The 26,089-nt window shown below is 41.1% G+C and overlaps 1 protein-coding gene across 13 annotated transcripts in view; it reads right to left on the bottom strand.

Moving 5' to 3' along the window:
• The window catches only part of RBM47 (RNA binding motif protein 47), a 311,562-nt gene that overhangs the window by 16,210 nt on the left and 269,263 nt on the right, over positions 1-26,089 (bottom strand). For all 13 annotated transcript variants that reach the window (XM_069201973.1, XM_069201966.1, XM_069201976.1 and 10 more), the window contains one exon: positions 3,169-4,334. In XM_069201973.1, coding sequence (XP_069058074.1) covers positions 3,169-4,334 — 1,166 coding nt within the window. The remainder of the gene's footprint in view (positions 1-3,168; positions 4,335-26,089) is intronic.

Raw genomic sequence — 26,089 nt, 5'->3', positions numbered from 1 at the left:
TGACACACAGGCATATTGTAATATTACTAGGACAGGATATCAGTAGCAGCTCCCCCTCAGACACCATTTTCACTCAAGGACTTCCTCAAATATGAGGGGAACATGGGTATAACTAACCATGCGTAGTGCTTGCAAAAATTAAGTGAAAAACTAACTGGAACGTATTTAATCCTAATAAAGCTGAGATTCTGGTGGCTGATCATAACCTAAGTTTTCATTAAAAAAAAATTCTAAAATGAATGAAATACAATTCAAATTTCTTTAATCAAATTTCGGCTGGGAAGGTTATAATTATCTCCCAGCTTGAGTTATGGCAATTCACAAAAAGTCATGGATGGAGTGCTTATAATAATCTAAGCCACTGGTAATTACTCAAAGCATCCCACTTCTTTGGTATTTTGCACACCATGCCACCTCAGGTTGGACCCAGTCATGTGTAAATCAGTCTCAACCCTGCTTCAATGGGAACAGTCCAGCCCAAACTGCCAGACCAGATTATGCCCTGAACCAGAACACAAGCAACCCAGGGCTGGTTTCATCCTTTTTAGGGCTGATCAGCTAGGTATAGCTTTCTCCAGTGGCACAGTTTGCACAGGACCCAGACATGGGCTGGCAGTTTGCCCTGGACTGTTCTCACTGGAGCAAAGTCAAGAATGATTTGCATATAGTTCGATCCAAACGGAAGTTTTATACGAGGAAAAAAACGAAGGATTTGGATGCAGACCAAGTGACTGCTAGAGGCTGAGATTAACTCAAGCATTCTATCCATCACCTTGTTTTTGTTGTACTAAGTGTGACAGGTATGCCCAGATGAGGGTACTGTGCTCAATGTGCCACTAGAACTGAGCTATTCCTGGCTGAGGAGCTGTAATAAGGGATAGACCAGGCCTGGGTTGCTTGCTTTCTGGTTTAGGGAGGATCTAGCCTAGGGTTTCAGGCTGGACTGTTCCCACCGGAGCAAGGTCTAGAGTGATTTTCATATGGCTGGGTTTAAAGTGAGGTAGCATTGTGGGTTAAAAATTATGGATTGGGATGCAGCTCCGAGCAATTGCCTGTGCCTGAGATTACTTCATGCATTCCATCCATCAACTTGTTTTTGTTGGATTATGGGAGAAGCATCAATTTAGTGCTGAGATTTAAACTATCTTGAGTCTACAACAAGTCAGAGTGCACCATCCATAGGAAAAATCACCACCAAGGGCACATCGGAGCAGTGCTATACACACTTCACTGGTTCAGTCTGTCTGAACACAGATGTTGAGTTGAGCCACAAATGAGTTAGGGTCGTCTCAAATCAAGCCACTTTTCTGTGGAATTAAATTCTTATAGTTATGCACAAACTGGAACACAATGTGCCTTTCTAGCTTATGAACTGTGGTTTATGATCAAGAATGTTTTATATCTGATGGAGGATCCACTACGTTTGGAAGACCTCTCACCTGAGATCAAGTGCTTGGTTATCTATATAAGAAGCTTTGAAAACTCACTTTTACAATTTATTTTCCTCAGTTTTATTTTCTACGTCTGTTATTTTATTGTGGGTGTAAATGTCACAACATATGGATGAATCCATACCATGTAAATAAGCTTAATGCACAAGGAGTGTTGGTTAAACTCCTTCAGTCTCCTTCAGAGGCCACAGACCCCCAACACGTGGCTACTGCCTACAGTTTCAAACCAACCAAAACTGATTGTGCAAGGAGGATCCAATTATCCACACCAACAATTCTGTAATAAATGTGCACCTCACAGGCAAACGACCTGAATTAGGGCGCAAAAGATGGGGAACTATCCTCAACAGAGCTCCAGAAGGAAGCATTTATCCTAAAGATTTGAGATGGTAACATTTTCAATTTTTAAATTATTACTGACTACATGTTATATTGACAGAGGTGTCCAGGTACGAAAACAAGAACAGCTTTTGTAGCATGATAGTTCTCTTTTTGTGCTTGTTCAGAGGAATTCTGAACTTGAGTGAAAGTTAAAGTTCACCTGTCCATGCTCTGAAAAGGTGGAGTGTGCCAACATGTGGCCAATATTTTTAAACACAGTTCCAATTCAAACAAGAGCAACTTTCACCCAATTATTCCAAGTATACAGTTTCAAATAGGGCATTCAGAGTGGTAATTTTAAATTACTTATGGGACAAACAATATTGTAGCTGGGTTCAGTTGTAGGATTGGCCCTTTCTTCTACATTGAAACATGCAGATCAAAAAATTAAAATAACATGACATTGGATTACTGAAGTGCAGGAAAGGCATGAGAGGTGTTATATGCAAAGCTGATCCACGTAAAAAGATTTGTGTCATGATTTCACTCAAGTACGATTTACAGTACATCACAAGGACAAACAACTATGTAGGTAAATGGGGTACATCTACAAAACACACACAAAAAGTCAGTGCAGCCACCTACAGCATCAGAAAAAGTAAAAGTGTAGAAGTTAAGAGACGACGATATTGAAGAAAAATCAACTTAGTGCCTCAAATTCAACATCGAGCATTCATTCTATCCAAGTGTGACTACAATGCAGTAAATAATGCAATATTTAACCATATTTTTTTTTTTTACCAAAACATTTGTTTTCAATATTTGTTAATTGGGGTATATTTCTTTTTTCTTAAATATATATGACCTTCTGTAATATTTGGTAAATCATTGTTCACTGCTGCATCTGTTTGTTCAGCAATGAAGCACATGTGGGAAATGTTTGAATGTCTAAGGCAATAAACTATGCATTCGACTTATACAGTGTCAGTACTATTAGACAAGCCAAGAAGAGTGAAAATATCTTAATGCCACTGTGAGCCTTCGCCTGTGATGCTTTAAAAGAAGGGTTACCAACATTGGCCCACAATGCAGGTTAGGCATGCCAAACTTCCACTGACTATGTAAATAACCCCCATTTAGATTAATTTTAGGTAAATGTGTCTCATGTAAATATTCTTAAAATCTGGATGGGCCAGGCTCTAGCTGACCAACGTTGGAAGCCCCTGTGTCTATCAACAATGTAAAACATTTTGAGGAAAGTCTCCTAAACGACCGACTATGCAAAGTGTCATCATGTCAAAGGCCTTCTGTTTGATATAAAATCCCACTGCCCTATTTAGGTAAAGAGACATCTTAAATACTGTTAAATAGAAAAGGTCTCACTCTGCCTACCAACCTTTAATGAAGTAATCTCGGTTAGGCCCAATAAGAGCATTGTATGGATAGCCGTAGTAAGCTAATGTATAAGGATCGCAAGAATAAACATAGTTGGGCTGAGTCACATCTGTTGTAATTGCGGTTGCTGGTGCTCCTCCTTTGGCTGCTTTCTGATAACGGGTGTACTGCTCTTTATCAACCGGCTTGGCCAAAGTAACTTCAATGCATGATCCTTCAAGCTCAGTCCCATTCAGCTTTTGCATTGCATGAACTGCATCATCCCGGCTGGTGAAATGGACAAAGGCATAATCTCGAATTTTCTTCACCCGCTCAACACACCCTGGGTTAAACTGTCCAAAGATCTTTTTAAGAGCGTCCTCCGTGGTCTCAATCATCAAATTCCGCACATAAAGAATTTTGACTGTCTCCATTACATCTTCGTCAACATCAATTTCCGGTTCTGCCCAGTCGACAGCTATCTGGTGGCCCCAAAGTTGGATTCTTCCTGGCATTAACTTCCTCCTAGCCATTGCAGCTGCTCTGTGGCTTTCATACTCCACAAAGGCAAAGCCTCGATTCTTCATTTTGTCAGCCGCACTGGCGTAGACAATCACATCAAGCACTCCTTCGGTTACCTTGGAAATTTCTTCCAAGATTTCTTCTCTCTTTTTCATCTTGGGTATTCCACCTATGAACAGCCTGCAGTTGTCTACACTGCAGCACACACCGAGGAGCCTACCTGGTCGGATTTCATAGTTGTTGAGATCTCGGACAGCTCGTTTAGCCTCATGCTTCAATGTGAACATAACAAAGGCGTAGCCCCTGTTTTTCCCATCAAAGTCCATCATTAGCCTCATTTCATAGATGCGGCCCACAGTCTCAAAGACGGGGACCAGCTCATCCTCGTAGACATCTCGAGGTATTTTCCCTACAAACACTTCACAGCCACGTGGAGGGTGCAGTCCTTCCCAATCTGGTGGTGGCCCTCCATATTTCCGCTGCCCATTTTCCTGAACCATGGTGTAGCCTGTACGCTCCATCAGGGCGAGCAAAGCAGCCTCGTTAGGAGCGCCAGCAACACCGTCTGCAAGGTTGGATGTTGACATGTTGGAGGAGTCGTTACTCATACAAGTGTAGGTATCTTCAGCTGTCATTATGCCAAAACCATTCAAAGAGGGCTGAAGCCTAAGTGAAATGAAAAAAAACACGTTAGTTCATGGTTATTGGGGGACATAACGTTAATATTTTAAAGAAACAATTATGCTTTAATCCACCCTCTTCATTTTACAGTGGCTTATTGCACATTTAAATTAACACTGGGAATGGAAGAAAGTAAAATAATTGCTGTGCTGCATGACTGCTGCTCTTTACGGTAAACAACATAAACCCATATGTTCAGAGAGGTTTCCAAAGTGCCTGCTACTAAGTTATTTTTTAATAAGATCTTTTTAGTGGCTTTCAAGCAAACAATAAATAAGCATATTATGACAGCAGGAGGACATCAATAGTCAAATGCATGAAACAATACATTTCAAGATCTTAACACATTCTCATCATTCTCAGCCTTGCAATAAATACTAGTGCTGTGAAAACAGTTCCAACATTTTCCTCATATCATAATGTTCACGTTGACATTATCTGGCTTGGTTTATCTGCTACTCCAATACAGACGCAAGTATCCCTGCCTCACATCCACCTCTGCACCGATGGGGCTTCCTCAGACTTCCAGTATCTATCGAGGCTCCTCTTAGTACTATACTCAGCCTAATCAAAGTTTGTTCCTCCTCTGAACTATCCATACCCTCCAGGATCCCCAAAATAGCACGCCTGGGGGAGAGATACACCTGCCACCCCCACCACTTGACAGCATCTGTAATGTGATATGCCAATATTTCTGTATCTGGGTACAGGTCCATGCCATGAGGAAAAAGGTACCTACTCCAGAATGACCCTGAGTGTAGTCAGGGAGGCACCATTTTATGTACGTTGTCTGAAGTGTAATACACTCTGTGTCAGTACTTTAACTGAATCAGACACAGTTTAGCTGATATGGCCATTTCCTGAGGCGCCACCCACGTACCCCTCCAGTCCTTCTTATCCATTTTACCTAGGTTAACCTTCCATTTAGCCTTTAGAAGGGCACAGGTAAATAGGGTTTTGTAAAGTCTTGAAATACCTTTCTTGCCTAGATTGTCAATGATTAATTTTACCTTCAATTAGTAATATTCGGGGAAGGCATTCTTTTCTGAGATCCCAGGGCATGCCAAACTGCAGGGATCTCCAAAATTGAGACCTCTAGAGGTTAAATTCTTTCTGCAGCAGTAAGGGATTTTGGGTCATATGATCAGGTTGTTTCCAACCACAAAAATGCTTTTACAAAACATGTTACTGAATCGCAATTTGTGTTTACGATTCTGTATTTGGTGTTCAGGGTGTCCCTTCCAAATACCTAATCTGAATGGGATGTATGAATGTTTTGCAACCAAATTATGGCCACAAAACATTCACATTTTACTAACTCCTTGAAGGAGGTGATAACCCATTTGCAGATAGGAAGGGGGAACCCTTCTTCTTTAAGAATGAAAATATCTTTTAAGAGCAGGCAGTGGTCCGACTGCTCTGATGAAAGACCACAATCTCATTTTTTGGAAAAAAATACATAATAATCAATTATAGTGAGCTTTTGCTGGATTCTGGAATGGTCAGCCACTGGCTTAACATACTGTCAATCACAACTTGGATCAGCCCACAAAAGTATTTTAGTCTGACTCTTTGACCTTTGTTACGAGTGGACCGTTCTTCTCAGATCCCAATCCAAACATTAGTTTGCAAAGGGACTGGAATTGCAAATTTTATGGTAACTATCACATCTTTTAAAATTTGCTCCAGGGTAAATGCCCCATAAATACCAGTGCATGCGGATTTTGTAGCGTAAAGCACCAATATCAGCATGTTATGTCCCATTTCAAAGGGCACAACTTGTTATACGCAATAATAATTGCACCCACCAAATTTTAAAAGTTACAATAATTATACTATCACCAGCTGAGCTACTTATGAGCACCCTTGAAGTGGCTTTCTGTATGTGTTGTTCAACCCCAATGGCACACAATTGGAACAATCACATATGTCACCACACATTCAACTGTTTATCTGATAAAGTCCCTAATCTGCATTAAACATTTTTTGTTAAGCCTTGTACTGTAGCAACCATGTGTTCGTCAAGTGCGAGCCTGACTTTAAGAGGACCAGCAATTCTGGTGTTTCACATCAGGTTTCCCTATCCCAAGAGGACGCCACAATGCTGCAAGACTTATGGGCAGTGATCTTGAAATCAGGTCGTCCCGAGGTCAGAGACTATTCCTGATATCTAGGTTTGACTTGTTCCCTAGTGAGTGACGTTGCAGTGCCCTCATTTAGCTAGCATTCAACGTTTACTTTTACAACAGTAATATCGACAACTTAAGAGCCGTTATAGTTTAATTAAAACATTTAGGCAGTTTGTTCTTGAATCCAATTAACATATTGCTAAAATGTTCAACTAGTTGCTTCAAAAAATCTGCTAACATGCATTTCACATGCGATAGCCCACACCTCGGTTTCGAATCCGTCAACTTTAAGTACAAAAACTGCAACCAAGTTGTGCCGCCTTCATAACAAACTGAAACTACAACATTGCCTACCTTTAGAACACTCAAAGGAATATTCCTTCAACAGTTGTGCAACCTTTAGTTTCACTGCCAGAAGTGGGCTTGAACTACTGTGGCCCTGTTGTTTGAAAACCTGGGACCCCAAGAGACTAGATAATCCGCTCATATGGAGACAGACAATAGACCAGCACATGACGCCACCGAAAAGGGTGCTGCACCTTGCAAAGGAGGGCACATCAAAACAAAATAAAAAGTTGCATACCTACAAACATAAAATAACATGCACTGGAGAAATACAGAACAGGATTCATCCAGATCGAAGGGAGAGAGAAATTACAGCGCTTAAAGTAAATATTGAGGAATTGTTTAGTTATTTTATATGAAAGGTACAGCTGCTTAGCCAGTATATATTAGCAGGAGAGTGCAGGAAAGTACCGGAGGTTTAAGTACATAGATTTGACATCAAGTAAGAAAAAACAGGTCCACCTAGGTTCCCAAATTGTCCATCCTGTCTTAGACTTCACAACTTAATTACTGCCTCTGATTACTACCCTCTGTCTGCGCAGGCCCCTTTGAAAGATGTTGCTGCTCTTGTCTCTGCCGCTGGTACTAGAAGGTAGGCTCACTCATACCTTTGCCTTCGGTGGGGTGAAGAAATTCTTTATACGTCTCCTGAGACTACCGCTCACTGGCTGGAATGCTTTAAACTTCTCTAATTTGTCCTTATTTCTCAAGTCCCCTAATTAATAGGAAACCAAAGCTAAACATTCTATTGCCATTAGGGCTAGCTGTTAGCTGAAGACTGTCCAAGAGAGCCACAACATGATTGCACATATCAGCAAGCTTTTTATTACAACCAGTGTAGCCCAGCATTTAATCATTTTTGTCTAGAACATTTCTCAGTCTCACTAGACCAAATTAAACTTGTGACGTAAAAAACAAATAATGGAGAATGTGTGTGTTGGTCCGACAATGTCACTTCTGCATTCAAATGACATTTACTAACAAGTTGGTCTTGGGCCGCGTGCACTGGTCACCAGAATTCCTTGATTATTATTATTATGGGATCATGATACACACGAAGGGTACCTCACCCCACTGAACGCATTTGGTTGTAGCAGGCATAGCAACACAAAGTCAGGACGATTAAAGAAATGTCTGATATTGAACTAGTTGTAACCATGGTACAATACCAGAGGACACCTGAAGACTGTTTCACTGCAAGATTCAGCACCGCAACAAGTCTGTGAAGCAATCAAAGCCTCAGTCTAGAAGGAAGACAGGCAACAATGGAGGAAAGAGGCACCTAGTTAAGTTACTGATATGGAATAACAATGCTAGGGGTATTTGCTCTTGGACAACGAGCCTGCCTTTCTATTTGCAATTCCAAAGGTAAGATAGCTACCTCTGCCTCGCTACACCTGAGACATGAGCCACACAAACCTTCCTTTCTGAAGTTCTATTCTGGCATGAGCCTGAAGTCCATGTGTATTCTGGAAACCCAAGAGAGAACATTTAGCTCAGAACTGTGCACCACAGATTCTGTCATGTGTCTCAGAGGTCAATGTGGGGCGAGAGGCCTTAGATCTTCGAAAGAGACGATCAACCACCTGCATTATTGTTTAGTTCACGTTATCCAACGTGATTTTATGAAATACAATGGTAAAAAACACGAAAACGTATCTCTAGTGCTATGGAGATCAGCACCATAATCAAGAGGTTAGATTTGGGGGCCTCACTCTGAGAGACTGCTTTGCAAACTTGTGATACCTAATCATGTTACATGGAGTCCGAAAGATTAGCAGAGAAGCAGTGAAAATGAACATAAATCCATGTACAGCAGTACTCAGACTGCAGAGTATGCACAGAAAACGTCCATGAGTCTCCCGGGGGCAGAACTCGCATGCAACCAAGTCATGTGGGTGTCTACGTCAGTTAGGGATTATTCACCCTCATCAACAGCAACAAGTGGTTCACCAGCGATGTATCACCTGAGAAGTTATGGTAAATCCTCTAAAAATAATGCCTATTTCTTTCTGCTGTAATCATCCTATCCAGAGCAGGGAGAGGGTAAGTGATTTACAATTACAAAACAACTGAAGCCTCCACCTTCTAATAATGCAAAAACAACTAATAGTTTGAAAAAGACAACCATTAATACCCATCCAACACCACTGGAACAGGGGAAAAGCACCATATGACGCATTTCCTGGACCTGACCTTATGAATAAAGATGTTGGTGACAGTACAAACACCAACACAGATTATGGGCCTGATTTAGAGTTTGGCGAAGGGGATTACTCCGTCTCAAACATGATGGACATCCCAATTGCAGTATTACGATTCCATTACAGCCTTTGGAAATCGTAACATGACGGACGGGATATCCGTCTCGTTTGTGGCGGAATAACCTGTCCGCCAAACTCTAAATCAGGCCATAGAACAGGACATAGAATCCACACACTGGGATTCAGAAGAGATGCCTTATGGTTAAACCAAAAAAAAAAAAAAAAATTCGCCTGAACTAGTGAAAGGCACTAATGTATCAGCCAACAGCTAGAATTCACAGAATATTCAACCAACTACATATATAATATGCAAAACTGGTGGCTTATGGAGAATTTAGTCTCTTTTTCTGTCTAAGACATCAGGGGCCGGTTGAGTGGAGAAATATATATTGTAGCCTGTAAGATATTTTAAAACAGATATGACTTTCACGTCATACAAGTTTAGGCTGACTTCTGCCACTATACCTCTTTGAGGTAAAAAAAAAAAAAAAAGTGGCCAGACCGAAGAAACTCATACATGGAGATAGGCAAAACAGCACTGGTCAGACTCTCTGTAAAAAAATGAAGCACCCGTCAAAGCGATGACAAAATTAAGTGCCCCAACCACTGTCTCCTTCCTATCCCAGCAGGAAAAAATAATCCTTCCCTTATTGTCTGATTTTTGGTTTTGTGCTGTGCTATTTATGTGCACCAGTGTTTAAATTGAGCCAGTGGTTTCCGGAGCTGTGCACCAGCAATAATGACTGCTCAACACACGGTGACGCTATCTGTCTAAATATGAGATGAGCACAACCACAATGTTTACTAATTTAATATGCACTAAAATGAATAATACCAGCTACCCACTGCATTCCTATTGCTTTAGGTGGCCCAGGAATTGTCTAAGTTGTCAAATTCGAAGGAGTGCAAGGTTAGTAGTTGTGCTGGTATTGTCACTGGCAGCGGTGGTAGAGGCAATGGGGGGGGGTTTAGGGGTGCTCGCTGCAGTGGCCTCCTGAGAAGAGCCCTGACACCTATTTTGTAACAAATTAAGCAGTGATGTGCACAACGGTTAACACAACCATGTTATTATATCTAAAACTATAAAATCAACAAGGTAATGGACCAGAAACCACCACTAAAGCAAACATCCTTCAGTACTCATCAACACCTCCCCAGGCAATGCTATCCAAAGTGGATTATATATCTCTCTCTCTCTCTCTCTCTCAAGAGAAACACCACCAACTTGCCTGTGCTAAAGCAGTAGTCCAGGCACGGGTCCGGCTACCCACATATAACGCAACACAGTATCAATAAAAGAGATACACCCAGACACAGCAGTGGTTGTGAATAAATGGATGTTTATTATAGCTCAGCTGGGCCTTGATCCCGCATAGATTTCTAAGGAGGAATGTATCAAGTGTCAGTCAACTAATGAAACTTTCCATTGCATGTTCACTCCTTTCAATGCTCCACACTTCAGATTCACAAGACTATAGTAATAATGGGCGAACATATATTCTCCCCAACACTCAACTCCCACGTGCACTAAGGAAACACATTTTTTTTGCCAGATAAAGGTACTCTTACAAGGTTGGTTTTCCTTATTAAAACAACTTTAAAGGGAAGTTACTTATAAAGAGTTAAGGTTCTCATTTAAGAAAAACATCAGTTTTGTTCATTCCGTATCAGTTTTGCTTGCTCAGCCTACATCTTCGCAGACGTCTCGGGGGCTATGCTAGAGGTTTTGCTGTTGGTGCCTTTTTGTCTTACGCCCCTGCGCCAGAATCAAAAGTTGCGAACTCGTATAGGAGGGCAAGGAAGCAGGCACTTAACAGAATATAACTTTAAAACCGCAACAGGGTTTGAATCACACACTGCTGTTCAGATGCAAGACTTTGTTCAACTAAAAAAAACGATGGTGAAATGATGGGAAAAGGTGGTCTGCAAAAGCAGGGCTCCTGACTTTTCCCAGCACTGTTCAATCTATAAGCCGCTCCACAGGCTAGACTGACAGGATAGCACAGGCTTTCCTTTGAAGCCTATGTGGACGATATCCATGTACTATTGATGATGCATGGTGATTTAGAGTTCGCCAAATCCACCTTTCACTACTGTATGTTTGCTGCTCAGTGTTGGATGAATAATAACCTTGGACTTAATTCAGAGAAAACACAGTTTCTGATTACAGGAGGCTCCCCATCTCTCTGGTCTATGGGCTGGTGACCCCCTTTTAGCTTCTTCCCCAAACCTGCATCTATTGTCTGCAATATTGCCATCATATTTGATCAGGATGTCTACTTCTCTCTGCAAACTGCTAAGGATGCCTCCACCAACTTCTTTTATCTAAGGAATTCTCAAAATGTTTCAACCTTATATTTCACTGAAATCTTGATTCTGTATGATCCAGGAAGTTGTTGGATCGAATCTTCCTTACAGCAATTCCCTGTATGTAGGACTCTCTTTCAATGCCTTCCGTCGATTAAAAATTCAGTGTCATGCCTTCTTTTGGATCTTCCATAAAATACTCCTATTTCTCATCATCTGTAGAAACTTCACGGATTACATGCTGTTAAACACACCTCTTTTACAGGTCTATGATTCTGTCATATGGATTTTCAAAAGGCGTTGACCTGGTTTAATCAGGGAGTCTTTCTCTCCTTATCAACCTGCTTGCAAACCTTAGTCTACTTATCTCAGGACTTTGACCATTTCTAAGAAAGGAAGAACCGGTCTGGGCAGCCGATATTTGTATTTCCTGATTGCAAAACAAGGAATTCCTTAGCTACACCTCCTCAGTTCACCACTGATCATCTACTGTGCATGAAGAACTAAAAAAACTTGGCTGTTTACTACCACTAACCACCAGTATTCTCCTAGTGCGAGGACCCCTTAATGGCCATAAGCACACTTTATAAATTAGAAAAAAATATATAATAACCAAGCTCTAGTTCCCATTTTTGGCTCCTCATCTGTACACTGGCATTCTAGTGATTTGCATTTGGTTCATATTGAATTCCAATGATGCATTAAAGGCAGGATCCGAAATTGCTGGAAGAAAGTAGGAAATGTCTGCTCTAGTTTATCAGAAGATATGTTGCTGAATTACTGTAAGACTTCTCACAGGAAGACATTATGTCTTGATATAAGACAAGATATTCTACCAACCACTGGAACACCAGTGGGTGATGTGCGATTTAGACTATTGTTGTGCCGGAAACCAGCATGTAGATTTAGATGTATGTCTACAAAATGTTTGCTTTAAAGGTTCCTAGAATAGTTCTATCAAGGCAAACCACGTATTTCAGTGCTTTGAGTGTAACGTAAAATAATCTGGTTATGATAACATCAACTTCTACAATGTCTTCTGACTGCTATACCTAAGATAAGACTACTGACATCAGCAGGATAGGGCTGGAGTGGCTGGGGGAGAATGATGTGATACTCCTCACATTAAGTGAAGAACCACACTGCTTTTCATCTATGCTCCATAAAACGGTGACTAGATCATCCTTTAGACTTGTGCCAGAAAGTCCACACAGACATACAATTCAACAGTCAACTGACTGCCTACTCCAAAAGGCAAAACCCAACATGGAATAAATGCATGTTTGAGAGATAACGACATAGTAAGGTTGAAAAAGGAGAAAGTACGAAGATAAGTAGCTTATCTGCCAAAGGGCTGTGGGATGAAGGTTTATTTTGGGGTGAGGGTGGCTTTGTCTAGTACCTTCATGTAAGATTTAAGGAGACAACACCGCTGCTTCAAGAACTCACAGGTGCTCACTTTACTGAAGTGCACTTTTACGTGCCAGACATTCAACACAACACTTTCACCCTCTACCACACCATCACTCTGTTCACACCTTTTCTTTCTTTACTCTCCTCTTTCCCTTCCCTTGCTTTCATCCTTCACCTACGCCATCACTTTTCACGTATCCACTTTAAATTGTCTTTTCAATATCTTCTTTCCCCATCTTCTGCTCTTGCATTTTTCTCTACTGGTTCCTACCTGCTCTCTAATATTTTTACTTCTCTGTTTACATCTTTTGTTCCCTTTCTTTCACCTTTGCTTCCTCACTCTCCCCTCCCAATCCTTTTTCTCATATCGCACCCCTGTTCTCTTTACTCTTTGTTACTGTTTCCTTCCTCTATCTCCACTCATCAATTCCATTCTCTAACATCACTGTCTTTCTCTACAAACCTGTCACCTTCCTCACATGCTCTCCTTCACTTCTCCTATCCCCAACATTCCTCCTTCTACGCTTCTATCTCGATTCAACGTTTTTAGGTCGAGCATAGCAGCGTGCATGCGCTGCTTTTCCGACGTGTTGGTATGTATCTGGGCTTTTAACAAAGCCCACCTCACGCTCATCACTATCACTCGTTCGTGGGCTTCCCCTTCAAAAATCCTTTGATGACATTGGTAAAGGGTTTACGTTTATCCCTCCTTGGGACGGTTTAGTTATCGCCTTGGCTATCGGCCCTGTTACATGGCTAATTGCACTTTTGCAGATAAGTCTGACTGAGAGCAAACTTCTTTTTCCTTTTGTGTCTTTCGTTATTGCTGATGCTCATGGCGGCCATCACGCTGTGAATTGGCTCGCTTATGTGAAACTGTCTTACTTTTGATTTTCAAGTTATGTGGCAAGAAAAGTCCGGTTAGGAGTTTATAACGCCAGTAGCTTTAACTTAAGCAAATGCGAGACCGATTGCATTGCAAATGCTTGTTTATGGGGGTCACCACTTGGGATTCATTACACTCTCTCTCGGTCTTCACTCGCCTATTTCTTGGTTTCTTCAGTCCCTAATCTAGACCTCTTCCATCCTCCTTGCTTATGTACAACCCTCTTTTACCTCCTCACCCTCCTTTTATATTTCTTACCACTCTTCTCTTTCTCGCCCTTCTCATTGTCCTTTTCCTTTCACCTTTCCAACTACCTGTGCATGTCTTCCTTTTCTGTAATACAGAGAAAAATGTACTACAGTCCTTCCGAAATAAACATCTGCAAAAGTGCTGTGACGCAGGTCTACAGTTACACTCCTTTTACTCACAACTATAGGAAGGGTAAACTACAGATCATTTAAAGACTCCGGCTAAACCGGAGTATAGTCGCAAGATCCCTTCCACCTAACAGCAGACTAAGGTAAGGCTTTCTTTACTGATGAAAATACGCCAGTATCTGTGGTTAAATTATCCTTTAAATGGATCACTATATTTAAAAGGATATGCTGCATAGGATCTCTAAAAAAAACAAGCAGCAAAAAAACTAACCAAAGTATTAAGAAAAATGGCATTATTTAGCCGTATGGCATTTCCCAAACAAGTTTTTTCATTTTACTGTAGGGATCTTTTCTGGCATGTTTGCAACATCTGGTCGGAGCAGACAAGGATTTCGCCTTTTGGGCATTTTCAAAGCTGAAAAGATTATATCAGCATAAGAGGCCTAGTTTGCTGCTAACAGGACTTATTGTTTGATCTCTCATGTCAATCCACAATGGACCAGTTATGTTTTCCTTGCATTACTGTGTAAACCATAAGGTAAAATAAAACAAGACGACAGGGTACATGGGCAGGAGAATAGATATCTTCTATTGCTGAACAAGGAATTGTAACTATTGCAAAGAGCACCACCCTTCACTTGTTATGGTGAAAGAGGTCTGATAGGGACACAAACAGTGAGGTTGAATATGTTTCTCTGGGTGAGTCTGATCCATTATATGCGATCTGGCTTTCTGAATGCATGTGGGATCCTCAAGGGTGAGACAGAGCAATTTGTTATTAATATATTAGTGGCACAGCAGTTAGCATATGGTGACTAATTAACCCATGTTTAAAGTTTAACAGAGAAAATAACACAAGCTGTAAAAATGTGCACATTTGAGATATGGTGGACATGGGAGTTTTGTGTCATATTAAGTGAAGTACTAAATGAGTCAATGTTAAATGCGATTTTATTAAAATGTAGATTAAGCATGAAGTATTAAATGAAATATGAATTATTCATACTTATATTGAATTAAATGCATTTTATTAATGTGAAGTTACATGTGAGCAGAAAAATAAATGCACGTTTAAAATTATTCTAACATGTTATAAATAATGTTTGCAATTAAATAATTTTGCTTTGCATATTTGATATAAACTGTAACGTATGCAATAGGTTTATTAATGTACTATTGTGTATTAAGGCTTCTTAGCTTGACTGGGCCTGAAAGGTTCATTTTGCAGCAGTAATGGAAAATCTCTTGTTTATTCTGGCCCCTTGGACCTAAACAAATTTTCTAGGCTGTTAATATGATGTTGAATTTCCTATTGTATTGAAGGCAGGAAACATGTTTAAAAATTTCTCCCAGAATTCCTCCCGGCAAAACGCGCCACAAGGGCATGAGGACTCAGGTTGACTGAGATGGGCCCCAACTTTAGAGGCTGTATGTTTATTTCATTAAATAAACTGCCAACCATGGAACTCATCTACCAGTGTTTAAGACTTTATTTTGTAATGCATGCAAGGTTCACAGGCCAGGTAACTAGGTGGAGGCACCAAGGGTGTCAATGATATGAATTATGGAAAGTATTTTTGATTGTTTCTGAGACTTCTCCCTTGTAATGTGTTGTGTCCCTTTGTGAGGCAAGAGTATCGAGGTGAATAAATGGGTGAGCGTATAGTTGTTCTCTAGCTTTCCCTCTGATTCTTTTGCCAGCTCCAGCAAAATGCACCAGAACAGAGCAGAAAGAGTTGTTTTCCATCTTTATTTTGCCTACTCTCTCTTCTGTTGAAGGGAGTAATTTCCCCTTCTACCCACAAATGCTAGGCATTTGCAGGAGCCATCTTTGTGAGAGAACGCAATCATGCCTGCTGTCCATTGTCCGTTCCCGACTGCCATCTTTGTGAGTGCAATCATTTTACAACATGAGAGAAACTATTTTACTTGCTTAATTTGGGTTTCTCACTATGTCAACAGTGTTTGCAGAGATGGCAGTGAATGCTGCATCACACGCCCTTAAGGACCTCTGTAAACACTTGCTCAGTAAAAATTTTGTGATACATCTCACTACATAATCGTTCTAATGAAGTATTGCAAGGTTCAAAAAGTTTAGGGTGGCTTGTGCAAAAAAAAAAAAAAAAATGCATTAAAGGTTCACAGGTACAACCAAGCAAAAAAGAGAAGGGTTATGTTCCCTTTACCAAAAATATGCTTCTGTTCGAGCAGATCAACATTCATAAACAAAAACAAACTAAGGAAGCAGTAGTTTAAAAACTAATTCGGTTTAACCACATTATTGATGTCTGTAATATTTGCCACCGTGAATCATTACCGTAATGCATGAAATGTTGTATATTTTTATTTTAAAATACTACTGATAAAAGCAACAAGACAATGCATGAAATGTGGTCTACTCTAGATTTAGAACGCTACTGATATCAGCAACAATGACCAGCCAACTTATCAGTAACTGTGCTGTAGTGATGGCCTTGAATGAATCATATGGTCAAGGATTCAAAATCCCAACATCATGATATTGCAGAAGTGCAGCTGTACTTTTAGCACAGCACCTGAGGTTTTGCTGTAATGTGTGCCAACAATTTATGTGGATTTAAAAGTGTTCCTCACTAGTTACTTGTAGTTAAAATATTGGTACCTCTGCGCACTGCAACACTATATAGTGAGTTTATTGAGTACCATAGCAGTTATATATTTAGGGCCTGATTTAGATCCTGGTGGATGGTATACTCCGTCACAAATGTGATAGATATCCCATCTATAGTATTACACTCTCCATTTGATATAATAGAATCGTAATACGGTGGCCGGGATATCCGTCACATTTGTGACGGTATTCACCTCCGCCAGGATCTAAATCAGGCCCTTAATGTCTTCAGCTATCAGAAAAGGTGAAAGTTGCAGTATCATCTAGGGTCTATCCCAAGTGCATCGTCAGTCAGTGTTGTATGATAAAGGAGAGCTGATGTTGATGGGGCTACCGCAAGAGAATATGCAAATTTAATACTGGCAGCAATTGTGGGAGAAACAGTAGAACCATACAACAGTGAAGGTTGCACTGAGTGTGTTGGTGCTCCCAGAAAATATACACACTGCAATGCAGCTTTCAAATGAAATTGAAAGTTGAGAAAAAGCTACTGTTCCTAAGAAGGTTAACCATTCCACATGGCGCTCAACAGTTATACCCACTGTGAAACAGTCTAAAGCATCCTAAGAAGAAGCATGGGCGATCTACAATGTCTCATTAGTTCAGCAAGAAAATAACTTAAGAAGACTTTTTCTGAAACTATAAATGTTTTTGAGCACCAAAGTGTTAGCAAGGCACTCAAAAAAGGGTTATATGATTGCAAATTCTACATCCCAAATAGCAGGCTCAAGATAAGTAGCATTTTAAGAACCTAAAGTGTACTTCCGAAAAACTGGCCAGCAGATATTCCATCCTCGTAAATGTAGTGCTTGGGCAAAATGTTATTGAAGTAGGCAAGCAAAATTCAGGGAATACCAACAAATAAGTTTGTAGTTATTCACAAACCTTTTGCATGGAAATTCTAAACCTGGAAAACAATTGTGAAGTTACTCTTAAAAAAAAAGAAAACTCAAGTCACTGTGTTCCAGGATAAAAATGGAAGGGTAATGCCTGCAAATGTAATAGGGTCTTAAGTAAAGAGGCTTTAACACGGAGAAAAATATTTACCTGAAGTACAAAAAAAGTCATGTTTGTAAATGTCTACTACTGCCACAAATAAGTTGAACTCTCTGCTTAATGGAGACTCTGCCTAACCAGGTATACTGGAGGAGGACTGCAGGAAACATATGACTGTTGTCAGGACACAATATCTAAAAAAGAGAAGTGGGGGACTAACCATGTTAGGCAGAATGCAAGTGACATCATGGCGCATGACATCACGACATGTGACATCGCACGAGACAACACAATCCATGACCTCACAGGGAGTGGCATCACATCTTAACACCACAGACCTGTGTTTAGCAGTTTCTATCACAACTACATTTGAGTGCATTGCGAGACTTAACAAGTGAGATTTTGCGTTAGGGTTGTGCCAAAAAAGTTATGGAACCCCAACACAATATTTATTTTTTTAAACTCTGCCACAAAGACATTGGCAGCAATGAGAAATGTTGCAGTAAATCAGTTTTGCTTAGGTTGCAAAGTCTACATTTTAAAGTATCTTAAGTGGTTGAGGCACGTGCTGTAGAGATCTTTGTGCGCCCAGTAAATCTCAGGGAATAAAAATAATGGTAAGATAAATCTGGAGTTGAACACATTTGCTGGAGAGATCTGTGCTTTGCCTAGTCTCAGTTTTGAATCAAAGTAGCATTGAGGATTATTATGTCTCGTACAAAGCACATCATGTAATATGCAGAGGAAAGATTTTTATTGGTTGTATGATGGAACAATGCATGCACTTACAACGCATGCTTCTACAACGCAGTAAGTACAATGCATGGTCATTACCATGCATGCACTTACCACAAAATGTTTTTACAATGCATATGCTTTTACCACAAATGTCTTTACCATGAAAATTTCTTAGTAAAGGCATATGCATGGTAAAAACTAGCGGTAAGTATAACATACATTATTATATGTTATACACACCTTTCCACCCAAAAACCCTACCTACCCTAAACCCTAAAATATTTCCTTACCACCCCAAGACCCAAACCCACCCTAAAACCTAAAAAATACCCTTACCACCCCAAAACCAATACCCACCCTAAAACCTAAAAATGCCCCTACCACCCCAAAACCCTTACCCACCACAAAACCCAAAAGTGCTCTTACCACCCCAAACCCCATACCCACCCTAAAAATGCCCTTACCAACCCAAAACCCATACCCACCCTAAAACCTAGAAATAACCTTACCAACCCAAAACCCATGCCCACCCTAAAATCTAAAAAAAAGCCCTTACCACCCCAAAACCCAAATCCACCCTAAAACCTAAAAATGCCCTTACCACCCTAAAACCCTTACTCACCCCAAAACCCAAAAGTGCCCTTACCACCCCAAAACCCTTACTCACCCCAAAACCCAAAAGTGCCCTTACCACCCCAAAATCCATACCCACCCTAAAAATACCCTTACCACCCCAAAACCCATGCCCACCCTAAAATCTAAAAATGCCTATATATATATATATATATATATACACACACACACACACACACAAATCATTCAACCCACTTAATACTTACCTGTACTTACCTTTAAAACCTTTACCACGCATATACCTTTACCATTCATACCTTTACAATAAAATTTGTTGTAAAGGCAAGCGTGGTAAAGGTATATTTGTGGTAAAGGCAAGCGCGGTAAAGCCATGCATGGTAAACGCATATGCGCTGTAAATGCATTGTAGTAAATTCATTTTGTTGCATTCACCGCGATGTAAGTGATGTTTCCCTTTTTATTTTATATAGATAGATAAAAGAGTTCCTGCTTTTAACACAAATATCCTTTTGTTACTTGCAGTTCACAGCTTGTAATCCTTCTACTATAGCCACAGGGAGCTATGAAGGACCTGCAACTCCTAAACCTTGTAACCCTCACTGTAATATAACACATCCTGCAAATTTATTTACCCACATCAATTATTGTCAATGTATAATGTTTACGTACGATGCAAAGCGCTCAGAAACCCTGCATTGGGATGAGTAGCACTACGAAATAGAGCAAACTAGTGGTATTTAAATTATTTGTGTAAATACTAGGACAGACCAACACATCAGACATTCTTAGAGGGTATGCATATCTCCTATACACCGAGACTGGACTAAAGTGAAAACCATGCCTCTCAAGTACCTGTGGAGTGATAAGCTGCGTACCTTTATTTCCTTCACTGCAGCTAGGTGTGAGGCTATAGACAGCTTTCAGCGAGAATAATCAAACAAAAGGAGGCCAGATGAACCCTTAATTTCGACCTTTGTCCTGAGCCGGCAGGAATTTAAATAAAATAAGAAAGTCCTCTCTCGTCCTGCACATACAAAACCCTACAATGTGCAGGCCTGCTGAAACCCACATGTGCAATAGGCTCTATCCAGCCCAGCAACTCCTGCACAGGCCCCCATTCTGCCTGCGAGTGCCATGGCTGGGAGCTCCCAGCCAATTCTGACGCTGCTCTGACCAGCATCAGGAATGGCCGCAGGGCAGGCTGGTAACCTATGCCAGCAGCCGGCCGCAGCAGAGGAGATAAGGAGGGGCACGGCCTGCATGCAGCTAAGTTTATTTTTTTAATTTTATGAGTATTACCCCTGCTCCCCTTCCCCTCCCCACCCGCAATCTGTGACTGACTACTCACACATAGGATCCACTGACAACCATCTTAACTTCAGAAGATTAATCAAGAGCTGGCTCTTCACCACATGACAAATATGTTCATGACATTATGCTTTGACATGGCAAACTATGCCTCTCCAGGTACAGAGAAGAAGTTACCATTATACATAAATCATTGTACTGTGATCTATGCTTCCTGTTATAAGCAGATTTATATAAGTGAAAAAACATAGCTTACAGCACAAGATCAGACCATGTCATATTTGCTGCTCATATGGGGCATATATAGATTTATGCCGGCTACAAAACCTCTATGAAATGTCATGAAAAAATGTGCATGCTTCACCACAGATAAATGTGACATCAGACCATGTAAATATTTCTGGCTTTACGCACGTATGGGTATTTATATAGAAGGGTATTCTCCATCCAAAAAATCTTTAGCAAGTATTATGTGCATACACAGAAAACTCCTTTCAACCTTTGTAGTATCCTTCCTCTCTCTGACTCATCCCAAAACTTTCTGACTACTAAAGACTTCCAAACATCCTCCTAAAACTTCACTCTCCTTTTTTCTCAACTCACCTCAGCTAACTGGCACACACGACCACTACTTACAAAAACAACTTACTAATTGCCCTTACAAATCCATTCACATCATTCTAACCCTATTCTAAACTCTACTAAACAAACAGGAAATCAAATGCACAAATGTAACCCAAGTAATGCACAAGAAAAAAACACTCCTTACTAATTTACTAACTATTAACTACTAATCTTGGGTCGGGAGTAGCATGCTACTTGCTGCAAATTGCTTCAATTCCTCATCAAGGGTAGTAAGCGCTATATAAACTCAATTTACAATTACAACAAGGAACACATTATGCAAACATTTAAGCATAGGTTTTGCAAAACAAATCTTAATGAAATCCTCAAATTTAAGATTTTTCTATAAGTGGAACCAAATCGCATTGGCATAAAAAAGATGCACTTCAATACTCCCAAGTTCTCACACAGCCGAGCATGCAGCTGCATGCATGGTTGATATGCAAATTGGGAATTTAATATGACTAACAATGAGAGTAGATTTTGAAGTGTTAATACCTGTGAAAACATACTTAGTGTGTAGATCGGAGACTTATAATAGGAACAGATTTTAAGAAGCTGCTTTAATCCTATTCATGGTCAACTAATTCATGCTTTTGTTGCATAAAAGGAAGAGAAATTAGCGGTTTTCCATTTAATTTTTCTTTTGTTCATCACAATTTTAAACCACACTTTCCTACAGACATCCTGTGAATATGTAACAGACTGGCATGCGTGACTCTACAAACCCAAGGTGCCCCCAAGTGTAATTTAGGTATTCCTATCACTGTGGCAAGTGGAGCTCAAAACTTTTGTCAATAACCTTAAAGTTCTCTACTTCACAGGACTTCACAAAATTAGCATGTAGTTGAGTACTACATTCATTGTTTCCTTTTTTCAAGGTTACACCCCTGGAAAATCCCAACCATGCACATTTACTCCCTTTTTCTAAGGTATAGTTTTAGAATTTTGCTGTCATAATATCGTCTGATGTAAATATTGTGGCCTAAGATTTAAAAAAATATCTATAATAAATCTACATTGAACGGGATAATATTTTTGAAAACTATATTTAGGACACAATATTTAGGTCGGGCAACTTCTTTTTAGACAATATTCTGATATATCATCTCCTACATTCATACATCAGAAAAATATTTGTGAGTTCCCTTAAGCCTAACTTTATGGCTTTCTGAACCGAGTGAAATTCAAGAAGGAAGTCAAGCTTAATTTTGGAAAAAGAGTTAATGCCTAAGCAGGGTTTGGTTCAAATAACCACTGTAATATAAAAAGTCTCCATGAAGTGTACACTTTTTAAAATGTCTATCTCTGAAAAATGAATAAAAAGCAAGTTAATTTATAATTGCATAAATTTCATAAGATAATTTAATTCAGCATCTCCAGCAGAATAGTAAAAGAAAAACTCTCTCTAATATACTGAATGAGTTCCCGCAGCAGCAGGTACAAAGGAGTATGAGTTTAATCTAGGAATGTTATGATATAACAGGTGCGCTTTTGATGTCAGGCATGAGCATATGTGTCCTACACTTAAGGGCAGAGGCCCCTACCCCCCCCCTTTTCACAAACATAAAGAGTGTCTGTCAGGGTGAGCTAAGGTCAGCCTGACAGACACTCTTCATGTTTGGGTCAGGCAGCCAGTCTCTGCACATACGCTAGGCGCCTGGCCACCCGAGACAAATTTGGTGGGCTGAATATCTGACAGCCCTGTGGGCATCACCTCCGTAGCTCAGTAAAGCCCTTGGATGTCCTTCCCCTTATGACGAGGGGGGGCAAGTCACAGACTCAGACATGTTCCAGAAGCAGCCCGTCCTTTAGGGCGGAGGGGCCACACACCCCCACCTTTTGCCCCTCATGAAGAGTGTCTGTCAGGCTGAGCAAAGGTCAGCCTGACAGACACTCTTCATGTTCAGCTCAGGCAACCAGGAGCGAGAAATGTGCGATTTGCGCAAACTCCTGGCTACCTGAGCTGAACTTTGCTGGGCTGAAGAGGTCACAGCTCCTATGGGCGTGACCTGCTCAGCAAGGGTGCCCGAGGCCCTTCCCCTCAGTGATGAGCAGAAGCGTCACTCATTGACTTCAACCCGAAGTGCCCAGAGCGAGTGTCAATCAGTGACACCTCGTCACAGAGTGGGGTGGAGTTAGAAGTCTCGCTGACCCAATCCCACTCTGTGACGCAGTTGAGACCTCCGAGCTGATGGTAAGTGGGTGTGTGTGTGTTTTTTTAATGAATGTTTGGTGCGTGTGTTTGAATGTTGATGACTGTTGTGAATGGATGTGCGTGCATGTGTGAATGAATAAGTGTGAGTGTGCTTCCCGCCCGCCCCCTCCCTCCTACAATTACTGGCCGCCACTGGACTGTTCATCAGAGATGCTTTCTCACAGAGTGGGGTGGGGGCAGCAGTCTCACTGACCCCCACCCCATTCTGTGACGAGTAATGGACTGCCACCTCCTCACATTGGCTGACCCATAAGAAGGTCAGCCAATGAGAGGAGGCGGCAGTCCCAGTCGTCCAGGAACCACCAAGGCTTCGCTGCTGCCACTTGATGTCACTCTCAGTGGCCCGGTGAGTTATTTTCAATGCTGGGTACGTGTGCATGTATGAATGTATGCATGTTTATTTGTGAGCACGTGTCCTGTGAATGGGTATGTGTGTATATGTTCTAGTGAAGTGTGGGTGTATGTGTAACTGCTTGTGGATGTATGGGTGTGAGCGAGTGTGCATGTAGATGGGCGAGTACATGTGTGTGCGTGTGGCCTGCCAACCCTCCTACCTGCTCAAATCCCGACCCACCACTGGTCGTGAGTGTTCTTACTTCTGCGTGAAGGGCGTCAAATTTGGCTGTGAGTGAGCTAAGAGCATTGGAGAACTGCAGTATTTATTTCCTGGTTGTGGTATGTCACTTGAATCCTTTGTCTTTAGGTACAATGAGAAAGTGCCTCTTGTTTGTGGGGTTGGTAGGACAGAGATCAAGAAAGATGAACAGGTTGGAGCTGCACTCCCACATTAATCAGCACAGGTTGTTTCATGGGTGTAGTGGTGGTGTGGAAGGATCAAACTGGTTCTGTGGGGGTTAAACCATCTAATGAGGGTGTAAGTGGAGGAAAGAGCAAGTGTGAGCGGGGTCATACCCGGGGCACTGTAGGTGGGCTTGCGGAAGCATGAAATGAGCGCTTGCAGACAGTTCTGCAAACCTTCCACAGTAAATATTTTGCGAACCACATAGCCCAAAGCACGATATTCTGAGAGAAGATGGTTTGTTTTAAAGCTGGGACTGCAATCACGGCGACATTGTGCACTATGAATGTAGCCACTGATCCCTCAAACATCTAAGTTAAAGGCTCCTGGAGAGATAGGCTGGTTACAGGGTTGTGGAAGAATTGGGGCCTGCTTTCACAAGGTGATTGACAGGAAGTCGGGGTTCACAAGCCATTATGCGAGACACCCTGACTTCATCCTGTACCACGTAAGTCAAAGAGGGCCAGGATCATATCAGGCCTTCTGAATTGTAAATATGCTTCCAAATGATTCCTCCTATGTTTAGAGAACATTTCTGCCATTCGTGTTACTCCTGGATTGCTCAGACATCATGTGCAAAACATTTATGCAGATGGAATTTCCGCCCAGTGGAACATTCTGCATTAGCAAACGTGACGCTAATGTGAATATGCACAGAACTTTTTTTGTCGTTCGGGCATGAAGAAATAAGTTCATTCTATAAACGCTTATTAATTTGGGGGTAGCACCTTAAGCTTTTGGTGCTGGAAACACACGTACTCCTGCTCTTCACGTGAGTATACTTTGGGGTTTGTGTGTACTCACTTACCGCCCTGGAATGGCAACAACCTAGACTTCAGCCATAAATTTGTGAATGTGTAAATTTGATCTTTCTAGCAGAATTTCGGTGTATATGCAAATGCTAATTCTGGAAGGAAAATTCGACCAGTGCCAGTTCTGTATAAAACGACTGGGATTTTGCCTGGCAAACACATTTCTTTGTATACCTAAAAAGAATTTTTATGCACGAAAACCGTTGCGAAGAAGTCCGAATGTACTTCAAACCACCACCCACTGAGAGTAAAAACATGAAGCCCTACCCCGTGATGATATTGCACAAGAACTGCTCTGGCTGGTCACTGGCGATAGCTGTATATTTCAAAGGAAAAACAATGCAACAGGAGGCAAATCAGCTCCCAATGCATCGACTAAAACCACATTTATATTAAATAATAACCGTCTTCCAAAGCAGTAGTCCCCAACATGTGGTCCGGGTACCCCTGGGGTTCGCGAAGCCTCCTCATGGGGTCCGCGACTGCTTAGAAAATTCAGTAATATCAACAGATTAGGTCCTCAACTTTCAGTAATAACTCAGTGGAGGATCCCCGAATTCCAATAATGATTCAGTGGGGGTCCCCCAATTTCCAGTATTGATAAAGAGGAGGTCCACAGAAGTCAAAAGGTTGGGAACCACTGTTCTAAACCAATGGTTGCAAATTTGTTCATTCAACCTTGTTTGCGGCGCAATGAAGTTCCTCTAGTGAGGCGAGCTTTTGTCACTGGACTACAGTCCTCAAACCCAAGAGGTCATCACCGTAACACATTTTTTTTCCGTGGCAGTAGTGAGTGTATTACAAATTTGCTGCAGAACCGAGAAACATGGTGTAAAACCATCAACAAGCATAGACAACTCAGTTAGGAGATACTAAAAAGGTATGTCGACCTATGCACACATAGGGCACGACTATCTGTATACAAATGTGTCACCTAGAATGGTACTGTAAATGCATGCCACCAGGAAACCCGAAAACTACGGGGCTCTCAGGAAGAAACACGTTGCATGTTCTTTCCTCACCTGCTCCTACAGCATTCAGCCATTAAAAAAAAACCTCAGGGTCAAACATCCAATCACAACATAACCATGTGATCTAAAGGGGACATTTTGTAGCTCCGAAAGCAAACAAAAGCAAATAAATTGGAAATACACGTGGAACTTAATAGACCTAATTAAGCCCGGGGCACTCGAGTGAGAACTCTGTGTTGCGGCTCTTACGGCCGACCTTTAACCTCCGCGAAAAGCACCTTGCTCTGAGAGAGCGAGGCAGCAGTCGGT

The sequence above is a fragment of the Pleurodeles waltl genome, chromosome 1_2, assembly GCF_031143425.1.
Source record: "Pleurodeles waltl isolate 20211129_DDA chromosome 1_2, aPleWal1.hap1.20221129, whole genome shotgun sequence".
In the NCBI taxonomy this organism is placed as follows: domain Eukaryota; kingdom Metazoa; phylum Chordata; class Amphibia; order Caudata; family Salamandridae; genus Pleurodeles; species Pleurodeles waltl.
The sequence above is the reverse complement of the archived record's forward strand: the minus strand, read 5'-3'. Positions and strand labels throughout refer to the sequence as shown.